The 25,376-nt window shown below is 40.2% G+C and overlaps 1 protein-coding gene across 1 annotated transcript in view; it reads right to left on the bottom strand.

The window, feature by feature from the left end:
* MAP7 (microtubule associated protein 7) overlaps positions 1-25,376 on the bottom strand; it is a 111,481-nt gene that overhangs the window by 5,623 nt on the left and 80,482 nt on the right. Inside the window, exons 8-18 of the mRNA XM_068411193.1 lie at positions 25,209-25,319; positions 19,664-19,777; positions 16,116-16,264; positions 13,324-13,439; positions 12,646-12,926; positions 8,778-8,955; positions 6,676-6,871; positions 5,044-5,145; positions 4,710-4,760; positions 4,563-4,620; positions 2,025-2,163 (exon numbers count right to left, since the gene is read on the bottom strand). Of these exons, the coding sequence (XP_068267294.1) occupies positions 2,025-2,163; positions 4,563-4,620; positions 4,710-4,760; positions 5,044-5,145; positions 6,676-6,871; positions 8,778-8,955; positions 12,646-12,926; positions 13,324-13,439; positions 16,116-16,264; positions 19,664-19,777; positions 25,209-25,319 (1,495 nt within the window). The remainder of the gene's footprint in view (positions 1-2,024; positions 2,164-4,562; positions 4,621-4,709; positions 4,761-5,043; positions 5,146-6,675; positions 6,872-8,777; positions 8,956-12,645; positions 12,927-13,323; positions 13,440-16,115; positions 16,265-19,663; positions 19,778-25,208; positions 25,320-25,376) is intronic.

The following is a 25,376-nucleotide window of genomic DNA, read 5'->3' as shown; positions in this document are numbered from 1 at the left end:
TGATGAGGAGGAACAGGGATGAAGGTTCAGCACAGTAAGCAGTCAGGCAACTTCCTATTATGCCCCAGAGTAGAACTCCTTACCTTCACACAAACCTCTAGCAGCTTTCCACGTCACCCTCCCTCAACACTACTGGTGCAAAGGACAGAGCACCTGCAGTGTCTAGGGAGTGACCCCAGCTACAGGTATTCTGGGTTTTTATCACCAGCCACCAGTCCTGTTCAAAGACACGCATTTAGGCTAGACCCCAGTGCTGTACAAAATAGACCCATGAACACTTACATTTCTTCTGTCCTAGTCCCAGCGAAACTTCCCATACCGTAGGAGGAGAATGAGACTGACTGTTGCTCTAGGCCTTAAGAAGACTCCTCTCCTTCACTCCTTCCTCTTGCCCATACAAGCACATGCCACAAGCCCCCCAGGCAAAGCCTTTTTAAGTTCTGGTCATAAATCTGAGCTATCTTGCCCTTAAAACATGCTCAAGTCTTGTCCAGGCAAAAGCCAAATCTTTCTTGGGACTGGAGTGAGGTGCTCACACAAGAGACCATCTCCACCTGTTGCTCTTGTGTGTGCTACAATATCAGGTATATCTAGATGCCAGACAACTACAGCACATGAGATGCAGTAGCAGTGGTGTTGGCACCCATGGCTTCTACCATGTGATAAAGTCTATGTTGCTTTGTATTCCTTACAACAATTTTTCAGGCTACTTGGGCTAAGCTTACACCAGGATGCTACCAAGCGCTTCAGCCTTTGCCTTCCCAGTCAGTGTGGGTGTACCTCTAGAGTCCCTCCGCACCCTAACCTGGCATACCAGTTTCCCCTTCCACAGCCTTATACACACTTCCTACTTCTGTTGCTGTTCTTCAGTCTCATTTATTCATGCTTCACTTTGGCCATTCTGAGGTTCCTTCCACATGGATTATAACACTACGTGACAGCATTTATTAGCGTGGCGCATTTTATATTACAAACATCAAGGTGCATGTAAGGCTGGAAGTGATGAACATTTAATAGCCGCCTGTGACTATTATGAGGCAGCTCTGCGCAGCTCATCCAATGCAGTTCAGTGCTCAGTGTCGCAGACAGAACTTCTCTCAGCAGGAGCATCCTTGTCAGCATGACAGCAGGCTGGGATCCCTCAGGCATATGGAGGGACTGAGAGAGGGCAAATTCCTCCTTCAATTAGTGCCAATCACACCCTGAAGCATCCCGCCCATTACAGGCTGCGGGATGCCTTCCCACATTCAAGTTCTCCCACGCATATTCTGGCACTACCTGCATAAAACATGAAAGGACTAAGGGGTTATTTGGCTTTCTGCATTACTAAAACTGAAATAACTGACAGCTCATGCTTATGTAACAGATTTCACTCGGTTCAACACTGAGGTTTCAAGCGTTTCAACATTTTCTCAAAGTCTGAGTGACTTGCTTCATGGCTACAGAGAGCTCCCAATGTTAAATATCTGCCTCCCCAAACTCTCCTTCCAGAGGACAAAGCGTTTTTTAAAATGCAAAGGCAAAATGCGTAGTTCTGTATCTCACATGAGGGACTTTTGCTTAGTAAGCAAAACTTGCTAATACTTCAAGCAGTTCAGAAATCGAAACATCCAGGCTGAAAGCACAATGTTCCATTATTCCAGTCAAGGAAACTAGCACTGCTAATCCAGAGTGGTTTTTATGAAGCTGAATTCATGGAAAGGAACAGAATAAATTTGCCCTTTCCATTACATTTCAATTTATGTCCTAATTGCTGGCAAACTACACGTTGTTCCAAACACTGCAAGGAAGGTGCTGTATTTTTACAGAATTCTTCCCTATCAGTTAGCAAAAATGGGTTACTGCTAAGTGAAAGATGACAAAGTTCTTTTCTGAACACAGGAAAAGATAAAAATAAGCAGGAAACGGGCCAGATTGAACAGCTGTCTCTTATTTAGTTAATGAATACATGGATCTCAAAATAATTTATTACTCTAGTAACTTTCATCCTCTAAACACCCTCCAATACTTAGCAATGTTCTTACCTGTCCATATTTACGGGGGGTTGATGTGAAACAATCACACGCGTGCAGGTGACGGGCGTCCCGTAGTGCGGAGATTGCGTTGCATGCTGAAGCTGAGGTCCTCCTGCAGGTTCCAAGGGAGATGCAGGACTGGTTATGACTAGAGAGAGAAAACAGGTTTTCATAAAACCAAGCATCATCACCTACCTGCAGATTAGGATAAAACATTTCCTACAAAAGACAGCACAGTCAAGGCAAGCTACAGTTTAGAGTTACCACACCCCTCCCTCCCCCACCCCACCTGCTTTGTGAAGTTTTTGGTCACATAAGTCCTGTTTCAGATCCAAAGTAAATGCCACAGATTTCAAAGCTATAGCTTTATGGACAAGAATAAACATTTTACAGTGATATACACAATTCCAACACATAAGCCAGTGGTCAAAATAGGCTGATATCTAACAGAATATTATGCTGGCGCTTTTCAAGCAGCAATAGAGAATGGAATAGGAGAACACTGGGACATCATCAGTTCCATACACTGCTATTTCTTGGTTCCTGTGTTGATCACTCACTATAAGTCAACAGGAAATCAAGAGGAAAAAATCTCCATGGGAAGGATACTTCTTTCAACAAGTACCAAATCACTACTATAAAATGCTTTAGAGAGCTACATAAAATTAGAGTATCCTTGTGCCTCATCCAAAGACCATATGATAGAGGTTATCAGCCTGCCTCAGGATGTTCTTTTAAAGTACAGCTACAGCCTTCTGCATTGTATCTACAGTCACACTAATTCACATACAGCTCAGTAAAAGGAAGCAATTGCACCCCACCCATGCCAGCATCTGTTTCGATAATCACAAGGACAATTTAGTATTAATAGGCTTGGACACATTTATCTTGGTTACCCAAAACCTCATCTGAGGAAACCCTCCTTCAGCTGCCCTTGTTTTGCTATGCTCTAAATGCTTAGGCTGAAATCTTTTACACCGAATGTGTTAGTCTGATCTTTGGCAAGTTTTTACGCGAAAGATACTAGCAATACAGGTTTTGGTGCTTCTACAAGTGGAACAAGAAGAAAATACATTGGCTTTAACATTTAAAAGAGAAAAGCAGAAGAAAATTCTTCTGCTTTGGAAAGGCAGAGTGATCTCCTATTTTGAAGCAGAGGCCAAACAAATGACAAAAAGGTGATGGATTTTGTTTCATTGTGTGATTTGGCCATTCCCACAAAAATCACCATTTGTGTACGGTCAGAGGTCTGTTAGAGCATAGTATGTAAAGTTAGAGTTGGCTGAAATAAGTCCATTCATTCATGCCTTTAAATCAATAGCGTATCTAGATAAAGCAAAGCCGAACAGTAGAGCAGCCCTAAAGGTGGGGGCAGTTTTTCTCTTTATCCAGTCACTCAAGGACTCCAGTCTTCCCTTGGGACTGGAGAAATGGAGGTCCAAATTCTCATATGCCTTAGCAAACTGACTACTTGTCTTCTGCCTGAGGCAGGAAAGTGCTAGCCACAGGTTACAGAGCCATTTATAGTTTCAAGAATTAAGGGGTTTATAGCACCTTCAACAGTGCCTGCAGCAAAAGATGGCATCCCAGATGCATTCTGTGTAGCAGTTCTCAAACTTTTTCCCCTGCTAGGATAATATGTAAACAAAGAACTTCCAAACACACGTAATGAAATCTGTGTCAAAAGGTTTCCTGGCAGTGCTAATTATAGCATTCACTTTAAACACACACACAAAAAAGCAGTACATGCAGCCAGTGCTGTTATTTGTCCTCCATGTTACTCAAACACAAAAGAGAAATAAAGATTAATTTCATTTGATGTGTTATGCTACAATAGGATAAGCCATTTGATAGCTTGACTTCAGTATCTTCAAATACTGCTAATTCATACTTGGTGACTGTTGAATATGAGCTACATTTTATTTTGCTTCCTTCATTGTAAGTATTAAAATCTTACATAAAACTACCTAAAATGACCAGAAAAAAAAAGAAATAGAGGGAACAGAATAGAAGGGAAGTTTGAAAGCATGCGTGCGACAGGGAGGCTCTCAGCTTTTGTAGGAGTTGAATTTTGAAAGAAATAGAAATTAAGACCAAGTGAATAAGGCAACAGGTGTGGAAGAGAGAAATCACAGGTAGATGTTTGGATAACGAACAGTTTGTTTTGATGACTGAGATGAAATAACCCTTTACAAAAATAGAATGTCTGCAACAGCCATGTCTGTAATACTATGCAAAAGAAACTATAGAATCTGTTTCTTTTGTGATCAGAAAAGAATTTGTTTCTTTTCACTTTATAAATAACTAAACTTGGTAAGCAACTCCTTCTCGTTAAACACCAATGTGACAAAGCTGTTGAACAGCTGACTCATTTAGTAATGGCTAACTACCTATAAGGAAAGGCTAAATAAACAATGTTTGCTAAGACTTCAGTTATACTCCTCTCATTTTTTTTTTTTTAGTGCAGTTAGTGTGCCAAGTTTCAGAACTGTATCTCAGATCACTGGGCTTAGTAGGCATTGTTCAGGGCACAGTTAAACACAATACCTGCTTCTCCAGTAATATTTGCCTTTGATATATGTCCATTTTGCTGGTCACTGGGTTTCTGCAAAGGAAGCACAGTTTTGTAAATTAAAAATGACACTAAAGAAGTGTAGCATGCCCAATATTTTCACATTAAATAGCAGCACTGACCTTATCTACAACTTCTACACGCCTAGTTCTCTTCATGATCTCCTCAAGCCTCTACAATGAAATATAAAGGGGTAAAATAACGTTTGCTGTCAATTTAAAAATCTCTCGCAAAACACAAGTGCTTGTCATTTATCAGTTGCATCTGTTTATTGCAAAAAGGTGAATTATTTATTACTGTTGGCAATATTCCCTTCACTTTCACATCAGGCTACGTAGACACGGACTGCAGCTTTTCTGAGGACACATTTATATCATGGATAACTTTCTACAGCTGACATGGGAACAAACTGCTAAGGCAAAATGAATTACAGTTTCTCTGCTTGTCCTGAGTTACCTTCTTCCTTTCCAAGCGCTCTTGCTCTTCTCTTTGGAAATGCTTTTCACGTTCTAATCGAATGCGCTCTGCCTCTTCCCGTAGGCGAGCTTCCTCTTCTTTCTGAGTTGATGGTAAAAGAAAAAGAAGTGAGGAATAATTTACTATTTAAGGACAGATTTACACCAATACCTGCTTAACTATGCATATCTACAACACCCTGAAAAGACACTTTTGGGGTTTACAAGTCACCAACGATCTTTTCAGACTGAATTGAACATTTCTTGATTAATCTCCATGTTTTGCATAGCATTAAGAGACGTGTAACTAAACAATGGACATCATATTTGGTTCTGTGCCTTTCCTGGGCATGTGCATGAAAGCACACCAGATGACAGCTGAGGAATACATTTCCTAACCTTCAGCATTAAAACAGCAGCCAGGGAAGTAATTCAAGAGATTCATGTTTTGAATGGGGGATGTTTTTGAGATTCAAACAAAAGCAGTAGAACGTTTTATTTGGCCAGGGTCATCGCTTAATGAGATCAAGGACAAACAGCCACAGGTACATTTGCACAAGCTTTCCATTCCTGCTTTTTTGATTAAATGTAAAACTCGTCTGGAATATACTGTAGAGAGGCCTTGCTCCCTGACAGTGACAGTGTTGTATGATGGAACTACTGCAACAGTTCATTTCTTAAGCCTGTAACATCCAAAAAAACTTGGCTACGCGTTATCCAAGTGCTAAACCAGGGATGTACCTCAGTTTAGCATTTCAAAGCAAGCAGCGTACATCTTCTGGAAAAAGAAAACTGCAGCTTCTAAGCTATATTTCACTAACACAATCCTTTAAACTTTTATTTTCAGAAGTATACATTTAATTATATACCAGAAGAAGAAAACTAATGTCTATGACGCAGATTGAAGTGCTGAATTTTGGGGGCAAGAAAGCACATGCACAAAGTAAGGGCATGTGTGAGAAGAATCGTATCCAAAAACGCTTACCACAGCCTCTCCTGAAGCCAGTAAACCAACATTATGCCCATCAAAAATGAGACCACTTAAAAAATTGTATTTTAATTTATTTACTCTTATGTCTTTTAAGTAGCTGTGCTGATTTCAGGAGGACTGCACCAGGTCAAGCTTCTCCGTGGCTTGATTAAAGTGATCAAAACCTAACCCTTCCCATTAGCCCCACACAAAAGCAAGACTGGGCATAGGATTAGAACTCAGCAGTGCTATGTCTCCAACACTCTGAATAGTTAGTTATCTTGGCATCTAGACTTTCTGTAACTGTGGGGCCAAAGAGTTCTCCGGTATAACACCATTCATTAAAATTGCCCAATACAACTCTATTGATTTTTTCATCACAATTTGTCAGGAATAGGAAAGGATTTGTTCTAAACAAATAAAGTCTACAGGGGAAAAAAAAAACAAAACAAAACTCAACTCCCTACTGCATGTTTTTGTCAAGAAGAAATATCTTTACTCTTTGAACCACTCTATGGAATGAACTCTGCCACAACCCTATTCACTTTATATACAGCACTTAAATTTTAGATGTCCCTCTAATCTGCGTGCTGCATAAGAGGTGTTGCTTCATCCACTTCTCTGCCAACCAGACTGGCACAGGAATTCCAGGAGGGAGCATACTTGTTTCTGAATGCGCTCCATCTCTTCTTTCTCCCTCTGAACTCTCTCTTCCACCTGTCGGCGCAGCCGTTCTTCCTTCTCCCTCTCCTCCTCTGCATCCTTTCGTTTTTTTTCCGCTTCCTGTCTGCGAGCTTCTTCCTCTTCTCGGCGAGCTCTTTCTTCAGCTATCCTGTGTGACAGCTCCTCCTTCTTTTGCCTGCAATCATGAAACAAGCATAAGAAAAAGTAGTAAAAAAAGGAGGAAAAGCCCCAAACCACCAGATTCCTGACCCATGACACCAGCACTGCAGAGCAGCTGGCCAAAGGTTGCACTGCTCTCTCATTCATGAGAGCATCAAATCACATGAACTGGGTCAAGCCAAATTGTTTGTTCTGCTTCCAGCAGGGGCCAAAGGTGAAGCCCTACGGAACATAAAAACTTTGCAAGACAATACCAATACTTCTCCAGCATATGCCTGGCTTCCACTATCTATGACTTGGGTACCTTCTGAATCAGAAACAGTATCATTGACTTTAATGCATCTTGCAAAACACTTCTGTCTGTCATTTCATTTGATCATATTTTGAAATAGTATACATTTTCAGCACCCACCTTATCTTGCGGCAATGACTCCTGAATTTTAAAGAAGTATTTAATTCTGCTGATTTTTGAACGCTACCTCCTAACCTCACTGAATTCCCCCTCATCCTTGCATTATGGGAGTGAATAACTTTTCCCCTTCACCTTTGATGTTACCCAAATTACTTAGGACTTTGTAGTTTATCATATCCCCCACTGAGAAGTAGAGGGCAGATGGTCTTCCCAGCTGAAGAATCCTCACCTGTTTAGTAGATTTGCATATGGGAGCTGTTCTATACTTGTGATCTTCCTTGATGTCTGCCTGTACTTAGTTTCCTTGTTTTACTGAATTTACTATCTCAAAAAATATAAAACTCAACATTCAAGAAGTGGATTCACCTTGGATAGTTCAGAATGATGTTTTACTTTTGTTCTCCTTTTCCAGTAACTCGTAACAGTTCATTTATTTTGTTGACCATGACTCACCTGAGTCATGACTTTCATATACTCAACTCCAAACAAAACGTCTTCCCTCAGACAGCCTAGAGACCACCACCACCACGAGTTAAGTTAGGATTATTTCCTTATACGTATTCCAGTTCAGCTTCCGTTTTGTATCTCAGAAATATGATACATCTGAAACTCTTCACCACTGCTTTTTCTCACCGAAGACCAGCATTATCTCACTGGCCGCAACTCCTTTCGAGTTCATTTATGAAGGCACTGAACAGAGACTGAAAACTCCTTCATTATTCAGGCTGATTACTCTTCACCTTTTGTTTTCAATCTTTCAGTCTGAGTATTTATTCACCATATTACGCTTATGCCACAGCATCTTATTTTCTTTAAAATCCTTTTTGAGAGGAACCATGTTGTCAGCCTTTTGCAAAGCCAGACCATTTTAACTGGCTCTGCCTTGTTGCTATGTTCAGCAATGTTGTTAAAGAACTTCAACAAATTCCAGAGGATGGCACCCCTCTAAAATCGCGCTCAACTTGTGTTATAGCCACAGTCATAAGTATCCAGATGGGCTACTCATTTTCTAGTAGAAAATGAGATGCAACAACAATTACCCTCCAAAACTGTTGGAGGTCTTGATTTTAAATGAAAATAAGAGCTTTAAGTCACAGCTGTTGGGACACCTAAACATCACCCATGGTAGAGATCTTACAATTCAAAGTAAGAGACGTTGTCCCAATCACAAAGTTGAAAACAGCGTGCAGAGCTCCCTAGCTGGAATAAACAAGTATAGCTTTGTTAACCTCTGAGGAAACAATGAATCGCTACAGCAAGGATCTGTTCTCTCCTCTTGTCCTATTTTAAAGCGCTGTTTGGGATAAGTTTTAACCTTACAGATCTGCTTAGGTATATATTGCGCCTACAAAAAAACCCAAGAGGAAAATTAGTTTTTGGGGAGGAATTCGTGCCTCCTACAGTTCACTACTGTGCTTCATATATCACAATATAACAACAGAATATACACAAGCAGCTGCTAGGAGGCTGCTAAAAACATATATTCTCCACTGCAGAGGTCTAGAATCACCTTTCAAGCTCTTCTCTCTCCCTCCTTTCTTGCTCCTCCCGTTCCCTCTGCTCACGGGCAAGGCGCCTCTTCTCAGTCAGCAGCCTTGTTGCTTCTTCAGGGTCAGTTGTACCTGCAGAGGTCTTTGTGGGGGCTGGAGAAAGAGCTGGTGGAGCAGGAGGTAGGGATGGGCTAGCTGCTGAAACAGATGGGAAGGAAAATTAGTTTGTATAGACACAGTAGCCAAGATGACACTCTCTTGAGAGGAACAGACAGTAGTTTCAAATACTCTAAAATATTTTCAAGTTTACTTTTCTATAAATGATTCAGAGTAGGAAGAAATTTCTAGATGCTAGGGGTTCATAATCCTTAAGAGAAGTTTGTTTTTACAGGATATGTGAAAGCAGCTGCAGTTGAAAGGTTAAGTCAACTTTTCCGTCAGAAGAATAAATGCTGATGGGTGCTCAACAGGAGTTATGCTGACTCAGCAAGTCCCTACCATCACATTTCTTAAGTTTGCCCAACTCTATTCAGAGAGCAGAAGTGAAACATTGTGATATTATATTTTCTTCTGTCTGATAGTCTACATCTGAGGAGCAGAGCCAGACTTTTTGGTGACAGGCTAGTCACTTTTGGTGACTTGGTGATCTCAAACATCAACTGTCTGAAGTGATCTGCAATAAGGGTAGGATACAAACTATCACCAATTTTGCAGTTACTCCAACCTGAGGCAATTCGTGGGACCAGGACACAGCTTCCTAACAAGCTTTGCCATTATTGGTGAACTATGGCTTGTGTTCAAATCATAACAGTGCCTTCATATAAATTCTATATCCAGGACCAGCCTTGGCCACCTGGTAGAGAAGGTGGCCAATGAGTAGAGAAGGTTAGAGAAGGCTACACGTTTTCCTCAAGTAAAACACTAGTTCACATTTCTGTAAGTTTGCCTGGCATTCTCTAGCACAGGTACAGAGTGCTTCAACTGCACTTTTTCTCTAGAGGCCAGGGACCATTACCAACACACAAGCTAAATGAAGGAAGCATTCCCAGGGTAATCACATCTGGTAACACAGACAAACATGGATAGGGAAGACTTTGAAGTGTCAATAGAATCAGATTCCGATCCTGGGAAGATAAATGTAAAATAAGTCATCAGGAACAGCCAGGAGATGATTTTAAAACTACATTTCTAACCACCCTTTGGGATGTTACAGCATTTTCCTCACCTCACTAACAACTTCTGAGAGGGCTTTCCTCCCCATTTCCCCCTTCCTATACCTCATCACGTACACAAACACAAATTCAGCTACTTTCTCAGTGCTGAATGCTCACATCTGCTGACCTCCCTGCTCTCTTCTTCTATCAAGTAAAAACTATGCAGGTCTTCCTAGAACTGCTTCAGGGCTTTCACCTTGAATTCAAATGATACATGTACACCTGTAATTTAAAGAGTGCCAGGGCCTGTTCTCTAGCCCTGAGGTGAGCTGGCACAGTTTAGCCACAGCCAGAACACTATTCTCTCACCTTACCAAAACAGGTATTCCGACCACCCCTAGGGAACAGTCCAGGCCTGGGCTAACCTCCAAGATGTAGCTGGGAACTCAGAAAATTCTGGTGTGGCCAAATATAAAAAGGTAAGTAATTTGATCACTCTAAAGCTTGGGAGCCCTTTAAAGCTATGCTCTTAGTAGCCTTGGGGACGGAAGGTAAGAAAATGTGGAGCTGCAATTACAACCTGGATCAGAAACATACCAGAGAGCCTTTGTAATAGTTCAACAGTATAACTGACAGAGTTCCTGCACCTCGGCCCTTTTTAATTTACTAAGATGGACCAAGGCAGGGCTGTCACTCCTGAAGGGAGCACAGCTTTGTGCTGCTTGGGGTTCACTTCTTTCCTCAGGTGCTGAAGCTGGTAGTGTAACAAGTAGCCTGTTTAATGCACACCTGCCCTGCTGTCAGAAAAGATGACAACAGCTTGCACAGGCACACCCAAAATGTCTTTAAAACTTCATTGGTATTAGTAAAGTCACATGAGATTTGCCTGCAAAAGCTTGAATAGCTCCATCAGTGATCATTACCTGCTGACCTCCTGGCTCCTGTGACTACACAGCTAGCAGGCAGCTGAGCCAGACAGGTTAAAGGCCAGTTCAGTTACCTGGCAGAAATCAGCTACGTTCACCTGCAACACAGACCTAGGAGACATCAGCAATGTCCCTCTAGCTCCAAATCCTGCACTTGCCCCTCTCTAGATTCTTGCATTCAACCAGTGGCTAAATTTTGGCAGTTTTGGCCTCCATCTGCAGTACAAAGCCTCTCCTCTAACCTCACATGTAAAATACTTAGCCTGAGGTCTCAATCTTTGGTCCCAACCATCACTTTCTCTGGCTTTGGCAAAAGACATCCTATTTGAAGTGCTGCTCACCACTTTGATTCTAGTATCCTTCTCTTTTGCCCCTCTCCACTACTTCTTTCTTTGCTGTGAATACAAACTACTTCACTTTTGAATATCTTTATCACACATAACCTGTTTACATACTAAGTGACCTTGTCACAAACTCAAATATTGACACTCTGCAGAGAAGTCAAGCCTCTCTTCCTCCTGAGCTAAACTGTCAAACCAGTATGACTATGTTTCTCTGGTCTGCACCTTGTATCAGGGAACTACAACTTGTAAATATTTGCAAGGTTATCTCAGTGGTATCTCTGAAATTCTTTTAAAAGGAAGCAGGCAAAAGGTTATCAGAAGAGCAGTGAAAACCCACCCTAACATGGCAATTATCTCATATCTTCTTTACATGCCCATGGCCAACAGATGCATCCATTTATTATTGGAAATCTCTCACTTTTTGTGGGGTTGCACCTTGTGTGGTAAGACCTGGGTGTCAGACTGGAACTACTGTAACAGAACTTATTAGAACTAAAGAAATCAATCCACATCAGGTCTTCTCGCAGAACAACCATCCCCAACTACATATCTTGCAGTTACATGCAGGATTATTAATATTTAAAACTGTTTTCTGAAGGACAGTCATAGGGGAATCTATGCATTTTAAATTCAGAATCCTAAGTAACCCATCCTGGGAATCCCAGTGGTCACAATGGCCATTCTATCCCATCTGCGAGATAGACAGTTTATGCCATATTCACAATGGACTAAAATGTCTGCTAGAAGAAACTTACATTTTTCATTTTCAGATTTACCTTTTGCCCTTCCTACACTTTATGATCATTATTGTATTTTGTGTGTACATCCTTTTCTGCCTTGCTGCTTTTCAGGGTTGGTGTGGTTTGGCGTGGGTTTTGTTTGTTTGTTGAGCAATTTTTTTAAAATAACTTATTTTCCCTAAAAAATTCTGCCTATTCCTCTTTACTCTTCTCCTTAGTTCTCCTCTGCATTCCACTTCATTCTGCTAGTCTCTCCCATGATGTGGTACTCTTGCAATATTACAGGTAAGCTGGTAGTGTTACCAGCACAACTGTACTGAGTGTCTGGCAGAGATGGACATTGTTTCTGCTCATACTACCTTATGTGATGGCTTCCTGCACCATTAGTCTTCAGATCATTATTATTCTACTTCAACAGTTTGAAAAGAAGCTGTGTCATTATGTGAGGGACAAAATCCCAGTCCAGAAAGGCAGAGAGGAGGAGGGCTGTGAGCCCACACCATGAGAGGCAGGTCTGCGTGTTGTTTTGACTGTTACAAGCAGGAGGGCTTCAACCTGTTTACACTTATTACCTCGTAATGACCATACATCTGCAGGAACTTTCTAAAGAACTTAGATTAACACTTGACAGAAAACTACTGAAAGCTACATTGTTTCAGAGAAAGGGAGGGAAGAACATGAGACTCTAAGACATTCCTTAACCTAAAGGAGGATCGCTCCTTACCTTGGGTGAGCTCTGCCTGGACAGTGAGCTCTTCCTGACTTGCAGGTTCTCCAGCACCTGCTGAAGTTCCTTTACTCTCTTCCGTTCTCTCCTCATTGGCCTTTTCAGCCTCCTTTTCCAGTCTTTTCTTCTCACTCTCTGGTTTGACCTCTTTTTTGACTGGCCGGATGTTGCCAGGAGAAGGAGGACGTGCCTGAGCAGAGGAAACTTTGGAGGAACCAGGTGGGGAAGTTATCTGCTTGGGTGTGCCAGGCAGAAAAGGCAAAGACTTTGACGCATGCCTGTGTAACCACAAAGAGTGACAATCACTATCAGACATGCTCTGCTGGAACCCACCTACATATCACTTCTACAATAGCTAAAAATAAAACAACTCCTCTACTTCTCTGCTATCAAGCAGGACTGCTGGAGCAACTGATTAGCTTTCATTCAAAATGCTTCTCTTTGCATCTCTCCAGATGTGTGAGCACTGAGCCCAGCCAAGAGGGAAGAAACCAGGTAACTTCCTCCTCTTCCTCAGAGGAGTAGTAATACTTTTCTAAAAGCAGGACTGTCTTTCCTTCGTTGCAGAGAGAAAACATCTATATCACCAAATAAGTTTGCACTGTTTCACATTTAATTGAGAACAATCAGAGCTGCTTATAGCTCAACCTCCAGCTAAGCATGTACTTGGCTTACCAAACTGGAGAGGGAGCTGGTGATCTAGCTTTGGGGTTGGAAGAAAAATGACCTCCTTTGAAGCTGGCTGAGAAGCTGGATGACAAATGGTCTCTCTCCTTTTCTTTTTTGTCAGTCTATAGTTCAGCAAACAAAAAGACAAAATCAAGCCAGAGTTCACATGGATAAAGAAAGCAAAGCAAGCTCAGTTAAGGACGAGGGGTTGGGGGGCTGAAAAAAAGCAGTGCTGAGTCAGTAGTTTCTACAGCCTGTTTAACAAGTTCATTAATATAGCTCCTGTAGTCTGCCACCATCTTTGTCAGTAAACATTCATTTGACAACAAGAATCCATCTTAATCACGCTCTCTACTGTCTTAAGACATAATGGGCTAATTCGCAGAGGCTTATTTTTACACAGGCAAAAAAATTACCTTTTAAGGTTTGACCTTTGCTGATTGCCACACCGTACCTTCCACTATTTCCCATAAACCCCGTATTTCATTTGAAGAAAGAGCAAAACACTCCCCCCCCCGCTGCCCTAGGGTCACCCTTGATCACAGTCCCTATATAGCACAAGCTTTTTGCCTTCATGCTTATGTGAACACCACATATGCCCTCAAATGTGGTACAACATTTATCCTATTTTTTTTTCTTGGATGATTCCAGAGCACGTACTTTTTTGCCATTGATTCTCATACATAGTAGCAAAGTCCTCTTTTTCCTTCTTTATTTCTCATCTCAGGATCTTATTTTTTTTAAATATTTCTGTTATAGCTCTGATTTGTATTAATAGGACTATTGGTTTAAAGGAATATATCAGAATTTAGGCATCTATATACTTCCTCCATTTAACTATAGATGAAAAACTTCAGGTTTTTGGAATAACGAGCTCAGACTCGGGGAGTCTGAAGAATGGGAATACTTCCCCGTGCACTGAGCTGCCACTCAGCCAACGTGATGCGGAGGGGCTGCTACTCACCACCTTGGCTGGGGCTTAAGCACAACCCCTGCAGCATGTGTACCATGCTGCTTTAGAACCTCCCTAGCTGAGAGCTCTGCAATGCTTGTCTCCTGAACTGAAAACTAAGTTAACAACTGGAAAAGAAAAATTGAAACCAACTTCATGAGCACATAAACCCTTTGTTTATCTTCATAAATCCAATAGGGGTTTTTTGGTCATTATGGTTAAAATCAGTTATTTCAAATTGCCAAAAGCATAACGTAATATTAGCAATAGATGGTCTTGATCCTGAAGTCATTACTCAAGAGTAATTAGCCAGCTCTTTGACAGTATAATTTACCAGATATCTACTGATTAATATGATAATAATCACCTGAGTTATCCAAGCATACATAGCCAGAATAAACGCATTACAATGAAGAAGAATTTTGGCTTGCTAGCAATAACTCTCTATACTGGATCTATTTCGTTAGTCTCGAAAATAGAGCATCAGAAATTTTTTTTTGTAAACGTCAGTAAAGTAAAAAACTGAATTCCTGTAAAAGTTTACAGAAGAATAAGATTCTCCACACCACACAGGCTACTGAAAACAGCTTTTAACTCAGTCATTTTGTATTAGCATTTTTACATTGTCTCCTCCACCAAAATGTATCAACCTTTCTTCTTTTTAATTAAAAACAACAACAAAAAAAACCCCAAACAAACCAAAACAAAACCCAAAACACAATGAGAAAGACCCAAGAGGTGCTAAACTGATAGCCCTGGAGATTGCAATGCACTATGCACATACTATGAGATCTCCCTACAGATACAACCCAATGCTGTGCCTTAACTTAAACTTCAATATACTACCATCTGCCTGAAAGATTAAGACCTGGCTATGATTCATGCGACTTTCATTAATACTGCTTCCAACAAGGATGTCAATACCAGCACTGCTTCTTGATATTTTGCCCATCAGGCCAAATGAAAATGCAAGCACCTCTTACACAATCATTTGCGGAGACGACTTCACTCTCCTCACACTCAAGACAAACTCAGGCTGTACAGTACAAGAAAAAATATAACCGCTCAGGTTCAGCAAATATCTGAAATGGGGCTGACTGCATCCCATTGGCTTGGAGCACAGTCAATGTGAATTCGGTCTGCCTGTATCACGCTGTTCTGATTTTCCCTGAAAGCTCAGATCAGTCAGAACTGCTACCAAATCATTCAGAATGAACAGGTGATCTGTGGGAAGCCTCACTTACAAACGTGCTGCTAAACCAACCTCTTCCTTCTCAATGAGTAAAAGTTTACTAGCCTTGTCTGCTAAGAAAATAAAGCTGAAGTAAGTGACAGTGCTCTGTGTGCTTATGTATATGGACATGTGCGAGTGGGTGCCTTCCCCCTGCTCTTTATCCCATAGGCTCAGCTGAATTTGCTTGAGGCCTCTGAAGAACTGAAGTTCTACAGGCTTTGTGAAAACAGGTTGCTGGGAAAAACTGTTTCCCCACTGCAGGAAAAGCTGCAATACCAGCTTGGGCCTTAGAAGGCAGCAAAGAATCCACTTGAGAAGAGGACACACACTCTGACTGACTCTGTGCCTCATGAGAAGCTAAGGCAGCCACTCTGCAAACACGGGTGTTTTTCCACGTGGATTCTTCGGTACATAATCAGGCCATGTCCCCACATAATAATATTTCAGTTAAAATCCAGCCAACTATGAAACAAATCAGAAGGGGTGGGGACAGCGCAGAGGGAAGGATCAGACTTAGTCAAGTATCCTGGCAACTATTGCTGTCCTAGCAAGCAATGCTATCAAGATAGTCATGGCATGAGACACTAACTTAAGTACCACTGACACGCTTACCCCTGCAAGGTGCGTTGTTCTCCTACGTCCAACAGCATCAGTAGAGGCATAAAGTTTTGCTCGGTCTCCAGGATTCCTACAGTTCATGGCCTTGCAGGACAGAGGACTGATGGGGCTGCAAGATGCTGAACGGGGACAAATGGGGATAACTACGGTGTTGGTTGGTTTTGTTATTTATTAATTTTAATTACAGAGCAGCATTGGAGAATTGACAGAGGAAAGCCAGCAGGAACAGAAACAACCGAGAAAGACAGAAAAGAAAGAAAATATTAATACACAGAGGAATGACTAATTCTCCAGTCAGAACCACCATTGCACACATTAGCGTGGCCACACATACAGTAATGATACAATTTCAATAGGCACTCACGTACTTTTCCATTTGTAAACTAATAATTTCTTTTAAATAAAGAACTATGCCACATAACTGGGTAGTAGAAAGTAACACTTTTTCTGTTAAGTTTTTATACAACTGGTGGTTTTGAAAAAGCAGTGACTGGTCTGACTGACTTGCTTAGTATATGCATTGACATGAGTTTCAGTGACATTTGGAAGAGAAAATAATCGAACTAGAATCAGAATGCCTATTAATTGGTCTTGGAAGTGGAGGAAAATAAAAGGAGATATACACACAAAGACCAAAACACATTAGCAACACACAACAGTTTCATCTAGGAAATCAATGAAATTGCAGTCTAGAACTTTTAGCAAGTTACATGTTTTTAAAAATCCCTATTTTAGGAATATTTGAAGCCCATCCATTTAAGAACTTTTAATATTTCTTAATAATCACAGAATAACAGCTGATTCAAATACACTCTTAACAGTAAATTATTTTACACATTACAAAAAGCAGGCTAACAACAAATCAACTCGGAAATTAATATTTGTATGAGTAACCAGAATGGCAGTTTTCCTTTGGTTTGCACAAGCACAAAGACTATTTATTAGCAAAAGATCTCTTGCCAATGGCAGGTTATCAGGTGTACAGTGTTCTGATTACATATCAAAAAAGAATTGCAACACTGCAAAACGTATCATGGGGAACTTCTTGCAGCAAAGTATTCTTGGACTTTATCTAACTGAAGGAAATACTGAGGAAAATAATGTTATTACTACAGAGTTTTATTTGTTTGCTCCTGTTTGTCTTTCCTGGTTATTTAATATAGTCTTAGCATAATTATTATTCAGCATGTTACTTGAAAGAAAAGTAGAGCTTCTATATGGTATCTTCCCTATCCCTTTTCTTCTTTTTTAAAGGAAAAGAGAATTACATCCTCCGTTTCCTTGGTAAAAAAATCTAACATTTCTTGCCTGTAGATCCCTCTCTGAGCACACTTGAAAGAACGCAGCTCTACATACAGTTAATTCTTCCAGTTTTACAACAGTACAGCTGCTGTTACAGGAAGAGCTCATAGACTTAACAGTATTAATGCTGCAAATTCTCCTGCACTGAGAGATTAACATTATGAATAAAGACAGTCTCATGTAAGTGTTACAGCAAGGGCACTCATGCTTGCCTTATCATTTATAGGGATTTATGTTTAATGAGGCATTACAAGATGACTGACAAAAAAAAAAAAAAAAAAAATCAAGAAACAAGAAAACAGGGGGTTTTGTTTGTGTGGGGTTTTTTTTGTTGAGTGTATCTAAACCAGATGGGAGGCAGCAGCACAACGTATGTTTTAAACAGCTTATAATTTATGTGGTTCCCACCCTCTGTAAATCAGTTCTCTTGCTGCACGCCGATTATCTGAAGTTACCAGCAAGGATGACATCATAAGTATTAAAAGACAAGCAGTTCATTTGCATTTGCCGTGCTGCCAAACAATGCTTTAGGAAGCACTCCCCGTGAATCCTGTACCAACAGGATTACATCTATTCAGAGCAGCTTTTGGAGAGTTTTTTAAAAAACAATTTGGTTTTGGAGGGTTATTTTAAAAAGATCCAGATGTACTCTTATGCTGGATGTCCCCGATAGCTCACTTAAAATTTGAGGACATGAATCCATATTTAATTTGATTTTGATTTTTTGCATTGTAATTTATCTTTACAGCCAAAGGGCAGGGCAATTTTCTAGAGAACAATGACAGGCTGGGATGAGCTGAGCGCTCAGAGCACAGCTGTGAGCCATTACCACCACCTGATCATTAATCTCCAGGAAGTGTCCTGCATGAAGGGACGGCAGTTATTGCTCCTAGAGAATAATACCTGGAAAACAATGAGCAGTTGGATTATTCTTCTGGGTGGTTCAGTTCCAGTTAGCATAGGGAAGGCATTTCAGGGGAATTACCTCAGACTGATGACTGACAGATCAGTCATTCCTGGTATTCGCAATCTTTCTTGATATTCTACTCAGTTTAGAGCTTATTGCTCAGTGTAAACAATAGCAGTCACAAAAAAAAAAAATCTTCATGCTTGTTCCAATGAAGTAACCCCTGATAAAATTAAGTCACTGCTTTCTCAACTTTTCCCTAATGAAGAGCTGAATTTCCAATATCCTGCTTGGTAGATGACATTAAGTATTCACTTTACAAGCTGTTTTTTGTAAAGAGTGAAAAGGAATTTTGTACTTGTTAATCCCACTGTTTACAGAATATCATCCACATATTTGCTCCTACAGTGCTACCCTTGTGGAAATGTACTGCAGCCTAATTAGTTATAAGAGTTCTTAAGTGAAAGCTTCTTTAAAAGTAATCTTAGCAGATCTCTATTCGTTATTACCTTCTACATCCTTTAATTAGAATAAAAATCCCATCCATATCAGACAGGAAAGACCTGCCTAGACTTAGGCATTCAGCATGTGCAGCAACATACTATTGTAACGGTAAAGTCCCCAGTGCATGATCATAAAACATCCTATGATAAAAGAAGAGGCAGCTGTCACCTGCCTAAAACAGATGATAAGCAAGTATGGCCTGGTTGTCTTTGGAATACAGTTTTGCCTGGGCTTTAAGTTACCACCTAGCAATATTTTCACATTTCTGCAGGTTCATTTTCCCCTCAGTAGTACATCAGACAGCTGTTCTGGGGTTGGTAGAGAAATTTACCATTATTGTAGCCTCACTAAACCTGCGCATTTAACTTCACGTGTATTTAATCCACTGGAACCAGGGTCTATCTTTCTGCAAGTCTAGCGTGTTCCACGTGGGAAGTGCCCTGGTACAGAGTGAAACTATTTTTTGCAGCAAGCAGCTCACAGCCTTAGCAGTGGGTGTGCTGGATCAGCTCTTTACACCATTGTGGGCATTTCCTTAAACAGCCATGGACAGCATGACACTGTTGCCCTGTGTATGTTGTATTCATTTATTGCACCGATAACAAGGCAAAAGAAATTAAGAAAGAGGTGGTGGGAGAAAGAGAGAGAGCATAGCAAACAAGTGTACAAACAAGCCTTCATGCTGTCATGCAATGTAATCATGGACATTCAAGCTCATTCTGGGATGCCACTGTACACTCGTACTTAGATCAATAACTTCACAACATCCCACAGGGAATCTGGAAAAATAAGTGGCTGAGACATGAAGCCTCTGTTCTTATAGGTTTACCTGCATCTCCAGACAAGGCAGCTGTGCTTTTACTTCGGGCCAGGAATGAGTGAGTGGGCATCAGAAGCCTGCTAACGATGCTGCTCTCCCATGGACTGAGCTGTAGACGGCGAGCTGAACGTGCACCATACAAGCAAGATGTTAGATCAAACACTTCACAAATAACTACAGGTTGCAGAAGTATTAGTATTATCTCCTCACTACTACATACCATGAAAATCTTCACATTGTCCCTCAGAGATCAAAGCAATCATTCAATGCTTTGCATTTTATTCTTACTCCATTTTAGTAGAGGAATTCCTATAGGAACAAATCTATCTGAACATTTAACTTGTGTTACTGCCTGTGGCATTATGGCAAATTGTTATCAAATTAATACCGATATTTTGCACATATGCCACATTCCCTATTAGGAATGACAGGATAGATTCAGTACTAGCAGAGCAGTTGCCACTCCTAAATATAGACTTTGACAGAGATGTTTGTGTCCCAAGCTCTTTCTACATGTAAGGTATGTAGTCTTCTAATTACAAAAAAGAGCAATTACTAAAGACCAACACCTTCCAGTCTGCCAGCCTAGCTAGAAAAAAACAAAGAAGGTTATTTACTGCTATACAGAAAACTGTGCCAAAGAAAGAGGTTTTGTCAAAGCATCGCAAAAGGTTACAATGCACCTCAACTGCAGATACCAAGCTCAGCAGCTACAGTTGTCTCAGTAATACATGAAGCCACAGAATACAGTAAGTACATTGGATCATTAATTCTCTGTCAAAAAGTCCTGCTAATATTATTTTCAATTTAGAACAGTAACAAGAGCCAACTTTTTGCACCGTTAGTCTGTTTTGAAAACACACACACTACACATTGACCTTGCTGCAATCACTCCCTTGCCTTGCTTTTCCCAATATTGCCTAATGCAAATTTAGCTTGTCAATATATTCCTTCTGCCTTGTAAAATTTCTTTACTTTTTAAAAAAATACTACTTAAACATTGATCATGGTGAAGTAGTAACCAAAAGAGCCCTATAAGTTATTTTTATATTGAACTAGATGTTTCTTTGATACTCTGATGCAACAAATTGTATTATAATGAGCACCACAAAACAAAACATTCAACTAGTTCCCATAGTAATTCATTATAACAAGCTTAGACCATAGCAATAATCTTGATGTTGCAAGCAAAACCAGGTCTTACATCTCAGCATTCATTGGCCCTAGTTTGGTGTTTACGGCAACAAAACTGCAGCTTGAATTTACGAGGCTCAGTCTCTAAAGCATTCATTGAAGTGACTTGCTATAATAAACCTGAGATTAATTTGCATTTTTAAAGGTAGAGATCCATCACTTTTAATAGCCATAAAATCTGAATCTGTCTTTAATCTACTCCATGCTGTGCCCCATGAAAAGAGGAGCTGATCTTCATCTCATCCTATGAAAATATAATTGCCTAATCTGCCCTCAGTGCTGTTTTTCACTTATGAAATTGCTCCCCTAAATTCTGCTAACTCAATAAGGGGCTTTACTATAGAAATACAGGACTCCCAAACACAGCAGGCTCTCTGGATAAGAGTCCTTACACAATGTACTACTGCCAGAGCTTTTTGTGATTAATGGTTCCATTCTGCATGGGTACAGATTATCAGGACATAAAATACCCTACAGAGACCTCCATTACAGCACACACATTATCATTAAGCTTGTAGTTTAACAATGAAGAAAAATCACCGAACTACCATTAAACTGGATGCAATAATGGCAAAATCTTTGCTTCCTTTCTTCTCCAGGCACCATGCTCAGTATGGTCACTGTTTAAAGCTACGGTTGCAAGACAACAGACTCTTTTTTGTGGTCTCAGGCTCTACTAGGTGAGGCTCACAGGCATGAGTATGGATGAGTCTGGAGAAACTCTTTACACAAAGATCATATAACTTCAGAGGGCAATCCCTGAAATTTTAGGCCAATAAATCCATACTATGTATACTGTCAATTTCTTAGAGTTCATCTGTACAGCTGCAAACAGCTGATAAGTAAATGTCCCAGTGTAACATGGCCCTGTGGGCCAGCCGCAGACCTTACACGTGAGGCCCCAGAGATGAAGTAGTCTCAAGAGGACACAGCTAAGAGACTGATGACTTAAAACACTGAATTGTCATGTCTCACCTATCTCATGTCATTTGCCCTAAAGGTCAGCATGGTTTAGTGCTTTTATATTGGCCCCTAACACAGGGGAGCTTATTCCCACACCACCTACTGGAAGCAATCGTGTGCCCACAGCATCCAACTAACAGCACTGAGGCAGTGTTTGGGAGAAAGCTAGCCCATATGCACCAACACACAGCTAAGAGACACCAACAAAAACTCTCTCCTCCATGTAAGCAATGGACCTGATTCAGAAGTGTCAAAATAGTTTTAGCCAGGAGCTTGGAGTGAAGCCTCCCTAAATCTCTAAAATGGGTTTAGATCAGAGTTCATTTAAATACACCTTGGCTTTATGGATCAAGGGCATCACATACTGAATTTTCCAAACACACAGCTCCCTAAAAGCACCATATTTGATACTTTCAATACATAGTTCTGTATTAGTCATTAGCATCAACATTAATGCAGAACAGCCAAATAAACTTTTCCCACTTGTTCCAAGTACAAGAGTATTAACACCTAAATGCATTGAACAACTTAACTTTGGTGTCCAATTCACACTGAAGCAAATTGAATACAAAACAAAGAGCATCCCAAAATAATAAGATCAGCTTTAAAACAATGAGATCAGGATTTTTTTCCTTGTTTGTTGTTTTTGGTTTGTTTTTTTTTTTTTTTCATGTCTGAGGGTGATGTTTTCAAGATTTAGTCCTTCAAACCATGTGACAAACAAGGGGAAATGATATTTGTTGTTCTCATTCTGTGTTAGGCTATCACTCTTAGGGCTGTTTGCTCCTTGTTTCCACACAGGAAGCACATTCGTGATAGGGTTGCTGGTGCAAGTACCCCTACCCCCAGCTACAAGCAGGTTAGTTTAAACAGATTAAAGGAAATCTTTAATGGTCTAACTTGTAACTGAAAAACACACAAAGTCCCAGGGAGCTGGCAACAGAGAATTGATTGTAATCATCTATATTTGCCTTCAGGATATACAAACTGACCACTGGAAAGTTGTCTTAGCAGCAGCAGAATAAATTGCAAGTAAGCAAACAGCAGCATCTGATTAGTTCTAGGAACAGATGGGAGGCAGGGATTTAACAGGTCTCCTGATAAGCACCACGAAGGAGACTCATTGCTAACAGTGGTGTTTGCTCATACAGAGCAACAAACGTGCTGAGAAGTAGATGGGGGAAAAACTACTCTATGCTTAGATTCTCTTTCAACAGGAAAGAATACTGGAGCCCCTGAATTTCTCCTATAAAAGTGGCAGACAAAGGTGCTGCAGTGATCGAGACCATCACCTGTTTGAAAGAAAAAGCACTGCAGAGAGGAGGAGGAACACAACTATGGTGCAAGTTTTGCTTTTCAAACCTAAGAAAGTGTGTAACTCATACCTCATCTAAAATATTATCTTCTTGCTAAGCTTTCCTTAAAGAGCATGATTACCAAAATTTATTGGCCAAAACCAGCTTTTTCCACTTGAATATGTGTGTTCATGTTTCGTTACAGTTTCAACTACTCAGACCTGTACCACTAACATAAAAGCATAATGAGAAGCCTGTTCTAGCTGCCTGATTGTAACACTGTGATAAAGAGCTACATAGCAATACTATACTTGAAAGGTCTTTTAGGCAATAAGTTAATGAAAACTTTTGTCTTTTGCTAGACCGAAAAAAAAATCCTGTCCTTCAAATGATAAAAAGGTGCTGCCTAACAGAATACATGTTCTTGATAACAGCTATAAGCCACTTAGGGTAAGCTTATCATCCTCATCTCCAGCTCGCTTTTGCAGGTAGGAGTATGCATTACAGACAAAGTGTGATCGAGTGCCCTCTGGAAGGTGAAATGCGGAGCAGTGAGAGCCTTCCTTTAAGCATTTGCCTTAAGATGTTGAGGCCACTGGAGAGACCAGCGACACTTCTCCAGATACATGCTCAACTAGATTGAGGTACATGACTGTGCACAAGAAAGAGGACATTTATAGCATTTGGATTTGCTTTCTGTCTTGAAGTCAGTGAAAGACAATAAGAGACTTCTGAAGAGTTCTGTGCTGTTTTAATTAAAATGCCAAGCAAAGAATGCCTCAACATTTAAAGTTTTTGACATATAGCCACCACTTCCATACTCCTTCCCTTTCCCCACTGTTAGACTGCTTGCTATTCAGTCTCACTTCTCCTGAATTTGAAATGGGTGGCAGAAGCTATCACACACTGAGTTACAGTCCATAAGAGACTATCCTTCACATTTAATGTTTGCTGCTGGTCCTGTGTCCCCCCTCCAAGATCCTTCCTCAAAGAAGCATCCCTTGGTAAAGAACACCAACCATCTGGAAAATATATACACACCTGAAAAGCTAATAAAATTAAAATTAACTGGATTTCAACATTCAGAGAAAAAAATTGTTGGAGTTTTGGAATAAATTATTTCCTACCATAATGCTGTATGTTTTGCAAGTTACCAGACTACAACTAGGCTAGCCCACTAGGATTAACATGGCTCACCAAATCAACCAGATACACATAAAACATGGCACTTAGTTGAGACACACAAATAATGACATCTACCAATCAGTTTCGCAACGCAACCAAAACACCATTCTAAAAATTGTTTTCAAAAACATGCATTTATCTGTATTGAAGTGCGACAGAACTTCTCATTTTCAGCAGAGGACAAAAAACCCCTACCACGTACTTTTCTGTAAAGCTCTTTGCACGAGTTATACAAGAGACATTCTTCTATAAAACTCCTTTAAGCTCAATGCTTCAATCTCATAAATCCTCAGAATAGAGGCAGCAATTCAGCTTCATTAATTTTTAAAAGCTTGATTGTTTATAATTTGTGCAGAGTAGTTGTAAACATCAAAAACATACATTGAAAAAAGCAATCTTTGAAAAGTAACTGGACACAAACAGTCAACAAACAGACCATACAAAAAACACTCATACCTCTTCAATAAAAATAATCAGAAATAGTAATAAAATAACTGCTTGAAAGCTTCATGCATCATGTTCTTAGATATTCAAGAACTACTACCAAAGAAAGGAAAACAAAATAATGACAAAATGGCCTAATGCAAATAAAAGGTCACACATAATTGCATGCACTATGGGGCAATGTACGCTTTCAATAGGTGTACCTCATTTACTAAAAACCTGACAGAAGCACTGCTTTTATCATTTGCTAAAGTAAGATTGTTTAGGTAAGTTCTCTTGTTTTAAAGAACAAGAAATATATACTTCTTCTCACAGGAAAAAATGTTCAACCATTTACTTTTCACATTTGAAGTCTTTTCACTCCCACTTAGATTAAGTACAGAAAATGACTTCAGAAGCTTGTTTTATGTGCAAAGTAATACATCAATATAGAACATTCTTTCTTGCTCTTTTTTTTTCCTTTGAAACTGTACCTCTGTCTGGAGAATTTAGTAATGTTGCAGATGAGGAGGAGAGCCGCTTGTTAATGACTGGATCAACATGTTTCGAAAGGTTCATTGTTGAAACAGACCGCCTGTTTGGATCTAAAACAAATGGAGATAACGCTAATTGACAGCCCACATGCAGTAGTGCAAATTCCT

This window comes from Nyctibius grandis, chromosome 1 (genome assembly GCF_013368605.1).
Source record: "Nyctibius grandis isolate bNycGra1 chromosome 1, bNycGra1.pri, whole genome shotgun sequence".
In the NCBI taxonomy this organism is placed as follows: Eukaryota; Metazoa; Chordata; class Aves; order Nyctibiiformes; family Nyctibiidae; genus Nyctibius; species Nyctibius grandis.
The sequence above is the reverse complement of the archived record's forward strand: the minus strand, read 5'-3'. Positions and strand labels throughout refer to the sequence as shown.